The 12,823-nt window shown below is 41.7% G+C and overlaps 1 gene segment (V, D, J or C); it reads right to left on the bottom strand.

Moving 5' to 3' along the window:
* LOC122813633 overlaps nucleotides 1-2,694 on the bottom strand; it is a 237,188-nt gene extending 234,494 nt beyond the window's left edge. The window contains 1 exon segment of the V gene segment in view: nucleotides 2,553-2,694. Within this exon segment, the coding sequence occupies nucleotides 2,553-2,604 (52 nt within the window).
* Between the last annotated feature and the right edge of the window lie 10,129 nt (nucleotides 2,695-12,823).

The raw sequence follows: 12,823 nt of genomic DNA, 5'->3' as shown, positions 1-12,823 counted from the left end.
GGTTTTTACGGCGCCAAGTTGCCAGCCCGACACCCAACCTTCACAGAAGGGACACCCACATGCACACACACCTACCTGCATGTCTTTACACTTTACGCAACTGCAGGGAAATAATATTGAAAAATAAAAACTATTCTGTTCCAGGAACAAGCTCCACACCCCACACCCTTATAGATACCATCTCCGGCACTGCTCAGCAATGACAAAAGTCCTCAATATAGTGACTTTTAGATGCTTTGTACCAACAACTGCTTTTAAATATCTTGACTTTAGAGAAAATGATTGCAGCCAGTGTACATATATCCACACATATGTGCATGGACACAAACACAGACAAATGGAATTCACTATGAAAATTTTCATACATCTTTTACAGAGGATTGCACCTCTATCTATAGATATATGTATAGATATAGGTATGTGTGTATAGATTTCTGCAGATATATATATATATATATATATATATATATATATATATATATATATATATATATATATATAGATCAGATATACATATATGTATAGATATAGATTTAGGCATACATATATATGTATATATATATACCATATATTGCACAGTATGTAATGTTGCTTGGATATTATATTCTTAGCTATTTTTTAATGTTCTATAAAAGTCATGATTTCTTGTAGTGACAGTTATAGTCCTCATTCTTTTGTATCTCTGGTTGGGTAATGACAGAGAGTTAAGTGATATGTAGAAATTTGATTACGAGGAGATGGCCTTACAAGAAGCCCCATGCAAATGTTGCCATTGTGTTACGTGATGCTGACATTCCCTTCATATCTGTTTGTACACACTGACATAATATTTAATTCCTGACAGCCCAGCACTTACAATATCTGCTTCCCCGTAAGTAACAACAGTCACGTTGTACCATAGCTGTCTATTCCTAATCCTTTCATCCTAAACTACACATTTTAATATATGTACCTTGGAAAGACGGAGGGGAAAGGGGGTATAACAGAAGCATTTATGGACCTCCTAGGATTAACAGTGGTAGTGAGCACAGAATATTGCAGAAAACATATGCATGAACAGTAACAGACAGGTCGTTGATGTGGAGATCAGGAGGAAAGTCAGAGGTGAAGATGTTTCCACAGAGAAAGCAGTAGATGTATTACCTATCCTTTCTGACAATGTTATGGAATCATAATGTGGCATAATTCAGACAAAATGTAAAAAAAAACTTAAATCAGTTATGGGGGGGTGTAGGAAAATGTAGGACATCAGTTAACATGGAACTGCAGCTTATCTCTTACCTAAGATAATGGATTAACTACATGGACAAGGTAGTCTTACCTTCTGACAAGTTCCATTTTTTTTACTTTATCAATTAGTAATTAATGTATAGTAAGTGGGTGTGGGATGTATTCCCCATTGTATTACCTGCAGGTGCAATTTGAACTAAGGTGTAAGCCTGACACTTGTGTTATGATGCAGCCTTCTGGCACAATGGTTTGTTCCTCTGAAAGAAATATCCAAGGTTCTCTCTCTTACAGCAGGAGATACCTGAAATATATTTACAGTCGTGGTTACATACATTGGTATTAAATGTTTTCAGTCCGGTGGCCCCTTACTGTTCATATCAAATCATACACACTGAGCTGATTTTCTGTTATTCGTCCATGCTTTTATTTTTATATTTTAGAGACATTGTCCCATACAAATGTTATCCTCTAAAATCTTTCATAAATCCAACAAGAAATAAAGTTTTCACTTGCTATGAATCTTTTCAATGTGGTTCCTGATACTAATCCATGAAATCAGAGACCCCTCCAGTATAACAACTCCCACCAACTCTACCCAGCCCATCACTCATCGCTGGTGCCCTGTGTTCACCATATTCCAAATTCTGGCAAACGTTCTTGATATCATCTGCCCCCCCAACTAATCACAATTGCTATCCATCATGCCTTCTCAAGGGTCTCTAGCTTTTTGCACTAAAGGGCACATTAGGCAGACTCATTGTCATGTATTGCCATCAATCAGGCATACAGTAAATGTAATATTCCAAAATATTCCTGCTACTATCCTTCAGCGCTCTCTCTCTCAACCATGACAACATAGCTTGGTGTATAGGTTATTACTAGACTAATGACCCTAGGTGGCCTTTTTCAGCACAGCCATGCTTCTCAAGAATCAAACCCTGTACTTTGTGCTGTTTAGATAAAACCTTAACCATTATAGTAGCCCTATTTGTCTAAGCCGCATATATATATATTGTCAGATGCCTTTTCATTACATCACACTTGTCACAACACACATGTTCACTACATTAATGTATAAAGCTGCTATAAATGGGTGTCATTTTTTTCCACAAGGATCACCGATAATGGCCACTGATAATAATAAATCCAGCATGGTCTTCCAGCTATTTAATCCCATCAGTGGATATTTAAGTACAGACAAAAAATGAGATGGGATTTTCAGAAAGCTGTAAACATTTGCAGATACAGAATTGTAGCACATTAAAATGTAAATTATTTGTTTTTAAACAAAAAAACAGTAAAAAGCAAAAGCTTGTACTTACAAGGTATCCAGAGCAGAAGAGTCAAAGCCTGAAACTTCATTTCAAACTGCATTGCTTCAGGTATATATTAATAAAGTACAAATTACAGTACATATATAAAGTGAAATCAGTGGTGCGCACATACACCTTGCTCTGCAGTCACAGTTCAGGTGACAAGTAGTGAGGGCAGCTGTTATTTCAGAGGTTTTGTTGCATCTGACAGAGTGGGAGGTACTTGTTTGCATCATATCATGTCTGGCCAATCACACTGCATTTCTTTGAAGTTAACATGGTATCATTTGTGTATGATACTGTGAGTCTTGTTTCTCTAATAACAAAGTTGGTTTAATATCAGTTCATCAAGGTAGGGGCAGCAGGCACTCACCAGAGTCAGGTAATAACGAATTCATTCTAATTGTTCAAATCTAGTGCCAGGCTTAGCTGTAGGAAACAAACATGCTTTCCACACTTGTGGAATGAAGATTTTGACAAGCTGATATATGCAGAGATACTGGTTAATTTGAACACAGCCTTTCTTCTCTTCACTAATCCAAACTGAGATTTACTCTTAGATGTCTTCCTTGCTCTACAAATGAAATGTATGCATCTGTGTATCTTGCAACTCTGGTACATTTGCATGTTTATGATAAGGTGTCAGAATGAATTTGCTGTTACTTTTTAATTCTCTGTCTATTGTAATACATTTCCAAACTCTTATATGTTGCTTTGCTCATTTGAATGTTTATTCAACCTATATTGTTTTATTCTATGTATACTGTAATCCATTTGCAGTCTTATACATTGTCTTCCTTATTCATAAGAATGTGTGGCTTTTTGTATTTGTTAATACCTTGTATTTATTTATAAATAAATAAATATAAATAAATAAATAAGAGGAATCATGCATTCAACTCCCTTATTAGTAAACCCAAAACCAAGCTTTACTGCACAGATCGCTGAGCAGTGGTTTGACAATAAAACATGAACAAATGAGAACAAAACTTAAGGGATATCTTAGAAAACTGTGATTAATAATGGCCCTCCAAGAAACTGTGTGCTTGCCACGTAAGTCATTGCATTGAATTGTTTTGTTCAGTTATCTCTTGCTAAGCCATCATATTCACAAGTTATAAGTAAGAAAGCTTAGATAACAGCTTAGTTTCTTCTCTATAAGGGCATGATTAACTAATGAAATAAGGTTACTAAGGGCGATATTGCTGCAGTAGTACTGGCTTCCTGCCTATTGTATACATGCTGTGAAACACTGCTGTTGGCCTGTAATTACAAGTTGGTAGATGTAACACTGCTGTTGGCCTATAATTACAAGCTGGTACATGTAACACTGCTGTTGGCTGGTAGATGTAACACTGCTGTTGGCCTGTAATTACAAGCTGGTAGATGTAACACTGCTGTTGGCCTGTAATTACAAGCTGGTAGATGTAACACTGCTGCTGGCCTGTAATTACACGCTGGTAGATGTAACACTGCTGTTGGTCTGTAACTACAAGCTGGTACATGTAACACTGCTGTTGGCCTGTAATTACAAGCTGGAAGATGTAACTCTGCTGCTGGCCTGTAATTACAAGCTGGTAGATGTAACACTGCTGTTGGTCTGTAACTACAAGCTGGTACATGTAACACTGCTGTTGGCCTGTAATTACAAGCTGGTAGATGTAACACTGCTGTTGGTCTGTAATTACAATCTAGTAGATGTAACACTGCTGTTGGCCTGTAATTACAAGCTGGTAGATGTAACACTGCTGTTGGCCTGTAATTACACACTGGTAGATGTAACACTGCTGTTGGCCTGTAATTACAAGCTGGTAGATGTAACACTGCTGTTGGCCTGTAATTACAAGCTGGAAGATGTAACACTGCTGCTGGCCTGTAATTACAAGCTGGTAGATGTAACACTGCTGTTGGCCTGTAATTACAAGCTGGTAGATGTAACACTGCTGTTGGCCTGTAATTACAAGCTGGTAGATGTAACACTGCTGTTGGCCTGTAATTACAAGCTGGTAGATGTAACACTGCTGTTGGCCTGTAATTACAAGATGGTAGATGTAACACTGCTGTTGGCCTGTAATTACAAGCTGGTACATGTAACACTGCTGTTGGTCTGTAATTACAAGCTGGTAGATGTAACACTGCTGTTGGCCTGTAATTACAAGCTGGTAGATGTAACACTGCTGTTGGCCTGTAATTACAATCTGGTAGATGTAACACTGCTGTTGGCCTGTAATTGCAAGCTGATAGATGTAACACTGCTGTTGGCCTGTAATTACAAGCTGGTAGATGTAACACTGCTGTTGGCCTGTAACTACAAGCTGGTACATGTAACACTGCTGTTGGCCTGTAACTACAAGCTGGTACATGTAACACTGCTGTTGGCCTGTAACTACAAGCTGGTAGATGTAACACTGCTGTTGGTCTGTAATTACAAGCTGGTAGATGTAACACTGCTGTTGGCCTGTTACTACAAGCTGGTACATGTAACACTGCTGTTGGCCTGTAACTACAAGCTGATAGATGTAACACTGCTGTTTGCTTATAATTACAAGCTGGTAGATGTAACACTGCTTTTGGCCTGTAACTACAAGCTGGTACATGTAACACTGCTGTTGGCCTGTAACTACAAGCTGATAGATGTAACACTGCTGTTTGCTTATAACTACAAGCTGGTAGATGTAACACTGCTTTTGGCCTGTAACTACAAGCTGGTAGATGTAACACTGCTGTTGGCCTGTAACTACTAGCTGGTAGATGTAACACTGCTGTTGGTCTGTAATTACAAGCTGGTAGATGTAACACTGCTGTTGGCCTGTAACTACAAGCTGGTAGATGTAACACTGCTGTTGGTCTGTAATTACAAGCTGGTAGATGTAACACTGCTGTTGGCCTGTAACTACTAGCTGGTAGATGTAACACTGCTGTTGGTCTGTAATTACAAGCTGGTAGATGTAACACTGCTGTTGGCCTGTAACTACAAGCTGGTAGATGTAACACTGCTGTTGGCCTGTAACTACAAGCTGGTAGATGTAACACTGCTGTTGGCCTGTAATTACAAGCTGGTAGATGTAACACTGCTGTTGGCCTGTAACTAATATCTGGTAAGTGCACATGTTATAAGCCTGTTATAAGCATTTAAAGTGTTTTTCTAAACGTTTATTGTATCTTCTGCTTAAAAAATATATATATATATATATTATTGTTTCCCACCTTTTCTAAGCTAGTCTAGTCCAGTTTTCAGGTTCTGCTGAATTCAGTGCTGTGGTATAAGTTCCTGTGTTGCCCATATCCTTACTTGGACAGGGGGACATTTCTCTGTTCACTAGTTAGAGTGGGGAGCTTTGAGCAGCCTATCTGTCCCTGGAGGAGTGGTCTCAGCCCAGCAACTAGTAGTTTATTAGCCGCTTTGGGCTAATTCCTATTTTTTTCATATCCCTGCCTTAAAACCCGCATTTGCACGGATTTACGTGTGTATACTACTAAGCCAAGCTCCTCGTGGTGTCCTGCAGAGTGCTACAAGCAGCAGAGAGACAAAAGAGAGACTTTCAACTGATTAAGTATTTTTTATTTCTCTGCATTTTTCTGTGACTGCTTATCTCGCCGAAAAGCAATTTCTAGCATATCTGTGCCTTAAAAAAGACTTCCTTGCTGCATACTATACTGTTTTTTGCCTGTTAGCACTTTTTAAAGTTATCTAAGTCATTTTTTTTTGTTGTTTAGCTGTTGTAGGCTACACACTAAAGTGCACTAGCCTGTTATAAGCATTTAAAGTGTTTTTGTAAAAGTTTATTGTATCTTCTGCTTAAAAAAAAAGAAAAAAAAACAAAAAAATATTCTTGTTTCCCTCCTTTTCTAAGCTACTCTTGTCCAGTTTTCAGGTTCTGCTGAAATCAGGGCTGTAGTATAAGTTCCTGTGTTGCCCATATCCTTACTTGGATAAGAGGACATTTCTCTGTTCACCAGTGAAAGTTGTGAGCTTTGAGCAGCCTATCTGTCCCTGGAGGAGTAGTCTCAGCCCAGAAACTAGTAGTTTATTGGCTGTTTTGGGCTAATTCCTATCTCTTTCATCTCCCTGCCTTAAAACCCGCATTTGCATGGTTTTGCGCGGTTTTGCACACTGAGCAGCGCTGGTTAGCGAGGGTTAAACTATTCCAGGCTCCACAAAGTCTGCTCTTCAATTTTTTCCCTTAGAACTAGTCAAACTCTCAAATTAAGCACTCTAACTTTCCTTTTACAGCCCAGCACATGCTCCAAGCCCTCAGTAAGCACTAATAAATGCTAACACTACACCTCCCCTTTACTATACAGTAGTTATGAAAAAACACTGACGGATTCAGCAACCAGGAAATAAGCACTGCTTCAAGATGCCATAAACGAACTCTTTATTTACGAAAAACAAACAGATAAGCGCTTTCACGCACTTGGAGTGCGCTTCCTCAGATCTTCACTATACAGTAGTACAAGATTCCCTATTCGACCCTACCAGACAATCAGTAAATCAGTTCATTTACCCATACAGGCATGTCCAAAGGGCAGTTTCAGGTATACTCCAGTCCAGCTGGTGAATCTGGGAATCTTGAGACAATGTTACAATTGCCTTATGTACACAGACAACCCTCTCCTCCTTCCATATATGAGAGATGTAACTATACAGCCAAACTGGAGGCCAAACTCTCTCAACCCAAGGCTGGTACAGCCAGCCAGGAGGAGAAGGGAAAAACTTGCACCACACTTCCAGTCTCACATAGGTTCATAGGTTCATAGGTTTATACTAGGCTATCTGCCCTAAGGCATTTATAAGCCTAGCCCAAATTTTTGTGGCTTACGCCACCCCTTATATGAAAAAATACTGTGCCCATTAGTTTGTTGTGCCTCTGTCCAGCAGTGACACAGATATGATTCCCGGGGTAAACCTACGATCTCCCATCCACAGGTCTAGATTTCTCTTGAACAGAGTCAGCGAGGTGCTCTGCCTCACATGGACCAGGATTTTATTCCACAGCATAGGGAGTCTCTGAGTGATAAATCTATCCCTCCAGCACGTCCTATTTATAGCCGTGCTAAGGTTTAAGTCGCTTGCTCTAGTGGTTTTGGTGGATTTGGATTTTTGAGGTGGAGCATGTCCATTAATTCCGGGTTGGACATGGCCTTGTATGTCAGGCACATGTCACCTCTGAGCAGATGGTATGCGACTGAATAGAGCTGGAGTTTCTTCAATCTGGCAGCATATGACAGATTTTGGAGTCCCTTTATCCTTTTGGTGAGGAACTTTTGGGGTCTCTCCAATTGCTGCAGATGTCGGGTGAGATACATCCCGAATGGGGCATTGTACTCGATCATTGGTCTGATAAGTGAAGAGTACAGGGGAACAATGACCTCACTAGATCTGGATGTGAATCCCTTCATGATCAGGTGGGCAATGTAGAAGGTCTTTCTAACCACTTTAGCAATGTGAGTGTCAAAGAAAGGCCACTGTCAACCTGGGTCCCCAGGTCCCTGATAACCTCTTCTGTGCTTAGTGGATTGCCACCTATATGGTAGCTTGGGGTTACCTTGTTTTTCCCGAAGGGTATGACTATACATTTTTTGGTGTTTAACTTCAGGCCATGGCTCTGGCACCAGCTATCTGTTTCCGTGAGTCCCTTCTGAAGGATATCCATGTCCAATGCACTTTCCACTATGGCCCAGTTTGCAGTCGTCTGCAAACTTTGTCAGCCAAAGTCCTCCCATGTTGGCCTGTACTTCTGAGAAGTAGATGCCAAACAATAGGGGGCCAAGGACCGAGCCCTGTGGGACACCACTTGTGACCGGCTTGGAGTCTGACACAGCGCCAGCAACTCTAACCCTGTGGGTTCTGTCCTTAAGCCAGTTTGCAACCCATCTTGTGACATATGGGTTTACATTTAAGCTGGTAAGTTTTTCTACAATACCTGAGTGGGGTATTGTGTCGAAAGCCTTTGCAAGGTCAAGGTAGGCTGTATGGACTGCCTTTCCTCATCAATGGCCTTGGTGACTGTTTGAAGAAGTCGACCAAGTTCAAAAGGCATGATCTTCCCTTGACAAAGCCAAACTGGGTCTGGTCCAATGTCTGCAAGTCCCCTATATCTTTGTTTATGAGCTCCATTATGATCCTCTCCATAGCTTTGCAGACTAGACTTGTTAAGCTTATGGGGCAGTAATTACCAGGGTCCGTGAGGCGCCGCCTTTGTGGAGTGGGACCACAGTTGCCGTCGCCACTCCTTGGGCACGTATCCTGTGGTAAGGCTGAGATTAAACAGCTGCCTCATGTGCGGGTTTAATTCCTCATTTAGCTCGTGTAGCACACAGCCGGGGACACCATCCGGTCCCATTGATGCTGTGTTTTATGCTTTAGAGAGAGCTGCTTTCACCTGCGCATTTGAGATGTCCGGGAGGCTACACTTGGCTGGGATAGTTATCTCTCCTTTAGGGCCCGAGAGGGGGGTGAAGTTTGCACTGAACCTGTCTGCCAGTATGTTGGCAATGTCTGTGGGTTCAGTGATTTTTGTATCATTTTGGACTAATTCTGAGCATATCTGGGAGTTTCCACCCAGGTTCCTAACATAGCTGAAAAAGGCCTTATGATTTTCCTTTGAATCCATGGCAATTTTTCTCTCAAAATTGGCCTTAGTTGATTTTATGAGTGCTCGTATTTTTTTACTAATAATGATCAGGGGTGACTTCCCTTTTATGTATTTTGTTCTATCATGTAATAGCTTTCTCCTCTTATTGTAAAGTTTGTTAATGGCTGGGGTCCACCAGACTGGACGTTTGCCCTTTGTGGAAAGAGTCTTGGTTTTATTTGGGATTGCCTGATCCATGCAGTCCTGGAGGTGTTCATAGAAGGCATTTGTAAGGGTTTCCGCAGCTTGGGTTGTGGTTTCCTCTGGCTCAGGGGCCTTGAAGGATACCACACCAGTCTTGAGTAGTGTGAAGTTTGCTTTAGAGAAGTTCTTCACTATGGTCTTTTTTGTTTGGGGTGGGGGGGATGTGGATTTCCAGTGAGATTAGTTTATGATCAGATCTCACCAATGAGGGATATACTTCCGGTGTGGAGCATTTTGTCCCCATGTTTGTGACAATGAGATCTAGTATATTTTCTCCTCTTGTGGGAACAGTGACTAGCTGTTCCATGGCATTTGAATTTATGAACTCCAGGAACCGTTGGGCTAGAAAGTTAGGGCTTGAGTAATGTTCCCAGTCTATATTTGGGTAGTTGAAGTCACCCAATATGATGGTGTTTGGAGATACATTTATACCCTCCAGTGTCTTCAGGAAGGCTGTATGGGGTTCCTGAGTTTGAGAGGGTGGCCTGTAGCATGCTACAATTTGTAGAGCAGTTTTGCCTATGGTTAGTTGCACCTGGATGGTTTCTGGAGCTTCGTGCGTTGCCACCAACCTGGAGGTGTGGGTATCCTTTATGAATATGGATACACCCTCCTTTTGTGGTGTGGTCCGGGTTTTGGGGCGGGCATGATATGAGGTAAAACCTAATAGTGCCGGGGTGCTCTCAGGAGCCTTGAACCAGGTTTCAGTTACAGCACAGACATCGATGTTCTCCATACTGAGAAGGGCCTCGAGTGCGTGCATTTTGAGATTTAGACTTCTGGCATTGAGCAGCATTACCCTCAGTTTCTTCCCATTTTTGTTTTCTAGGGTGGTAGGTTTAGAATTTGAGCCTTGCCTAAAAAAGGCACTATGGGGGTGGCAAGAGCCTTAGCCAATATCCGGAATCCCTTTGAATGACACAGTCATACATGCACCAGCAAGCAACACACATAAATACATAAAAACATACTCGGAGGCTCTAAATAAAAATCTGCCTAAGCAGCAGAGACCTCCAAAGCAGACATCCAAGCAACCTCCACCCTCAAACAACAACCACGTATCACATACTTCACAAAGTCAGTGTGCCATGCAACCACAGTCCTTAAGGAATAACAACACACCCAATACACTAGTAATAGGTGACTCTATTGTCAGGTACACTGACGTTCCACTCACTAGACTGAACAAGGAGAAGATTACTGTGAGCTGCCTGTCAGGTGCCAGGATCCGCCACATAACACAAGCACTCAGGTCACTCCAAAACAAGTACAAATATGACTCTGTCATTGTACATTGTTGGTGTGAACGACCTGAGACATACCTCCCTGGTCTACATAAAAAGAGACATAGAGGAGCTCTCTGATCATGTAGCCCAGGCCAGTATGACCCTGACCCTGAGTAGCATCTTGCCCTCACCAAGAATGATGCCACAGTACAAAGAAAAAATGATCAGTTTTAACAATTGGCTAAGCTATTGGTGTCATTCAAAGGGGATCCAGTGTCTGTCAGCCTGGGACGACATGCTCGACAAGCCGCGCTGCTTCACCAGAGGTGGCTTGCACCTGTCGCCCTTAGGCTTTCAAATACTGGCCAAGGCTCTTACCACTCCCATAGTATCTTTTTTAGGCAAGGCTCAAAAGACAAACCCACCTCCATAAACAACACAAGTAACTAGAAACTGAGGGTAATGCTACTCAATGCCAGAAGTCTAAACCTCAAAATGCACGCACTCGAGACACTCCTTAGCATGGAGAAAATTGATATCTGTGCAGTAACAGAAACTTGGTTCAAGGCTCCAGAGAGCACCCCAGCACTACCAGGCTACAACTCATACCATACCTTTCGGCCCCAGAACCCGGACCAAAATACAAAAGGAGGGGGTATATCCATTTTCATAAAGGATACCCACACATCCACGTTAGTAGCACAGCATGAGGCCTCGGAGACCATCCATGTGCAACTAACAGTGGGCAAAGCTGCTTTTCAGATTGTAGCTCGCTACAGATCACCTACCTTGTCTCAGGACTCTCACTCAACATTCCTGAGAACATTGGACAATATAAAGGTCCTACCTAACACCATGATATTGGGAGATTTCAACTATCCAAACACTGACTGGGATAACTACTCAAGTGCAAACTCCTTTGTCCAACACTTCCTAGAGTTTATAAACTCAAATGCCCTGGAACAGCTGGTCACCACGCCCACAAGAAGTGACAACATATTGGACCTGATTATCAGCAACATGGGGGATCAGTGCGCCACACCAGAAGTAAACCCCTCGCTGGTAAGATCAGATCATAAACTAATCACACTGGACATCCACATCCCGACCCCACCCCCAGTCAAGGAAACCATTATGAAAAACTTTTCAAAAGCCAACTTCACACTTCTCAAGACCAAGGTGGAAAGTTTCAAAGCCCACTTGCTAATGGATAATGCTGTCCAAACCGCAGAATCCTTTACAAATGCATTCTATGAGCATCTACAAGAATGCATGGATCAAGCCATCCCAAGTAAAACCAAGACTCACTCCTCCAAAAAGAGGAAACCAGTCTGGGGGTCCCCAGCCATAAATAAGCTATACAACAGAAGGACGAAACTTTTGCATGATAGAGCAAAATCCCAAAAAGGAAAGGCATCACTGATCAATATCAGCAAGAAACTATGATCCCTTATAAAATCATCTAAGGCCAGTTTTGAAAGACAAATTGCCAAAGATTCTAAAGATAATCACAAAGCCTTCTTTAGCTATGTCACGAATCTAGGTGGCAACTCTCAGATATGCTCTGAGCTAGTGCAAAATGGCAAAAAATACACTGAGCCAACTGACATTGCCAACATCCTGGCAGACAGGTTCAGTGCAAACTTCACCCCCCTTCACCCCCAAAAGGGCCCATGTCCATCACAGAAGAATGCAGAGCCCCAGACATCACAGACATGCAGGTAAAAACAGCACTCTCCAAAGCTAAAAACACAGCATCAATGGGACTGGATGGTATCCCAGGCCGTGTCTTACACAAGCTCCAAAATGAACTAAACCCCCACCTATATTAACTGTTCTAACTCAGCCTTACCACAGGCTATGTACCCAAAGAATGGTGTACAGCAACAGTCATCCCGCTTCACAAAGGTGGTGCCACAATAGAACCTGGGAACCATCTCTAGATAGCACAAATATTTAATACCCATTTCAGTGACACCATTCAAAAACTAGTCAAGGACTCAGCCTAAAAAAAAACAAACCAGCCTTCAGAAATACCACACAAATAGACACCATATCCACCTTTGCAGACACCATAGCTCCCTCTAATAATGTTCTTCCCAATCCGTCCTTTGCATTACAACCTGTACCTACATCCCTAATTCTAAAATTACTAACCAAACTAAAGGCCTGCTCACTCTCCATTGACAACTTACCACCATAATATTTAAAA

This window comes from Protopterus annectens, chromosome 1.part1, assembly GCF_019279795.1.
Source record: "Protopterus annectens isolate FY-2018-M chromosome 1.part1, PAN1.0, whole genome shotgun sequence".
NCBI classification, from domain to species: domain Eukaryota; kingdom Metazoa; phylum Chordata; order Ceratodontiformes; family Protopteridae; genus Protopterus; species Protopterus annectens.
This window is presented reverse-complemented; position numbering and strand designations above follow the sequence as displayed.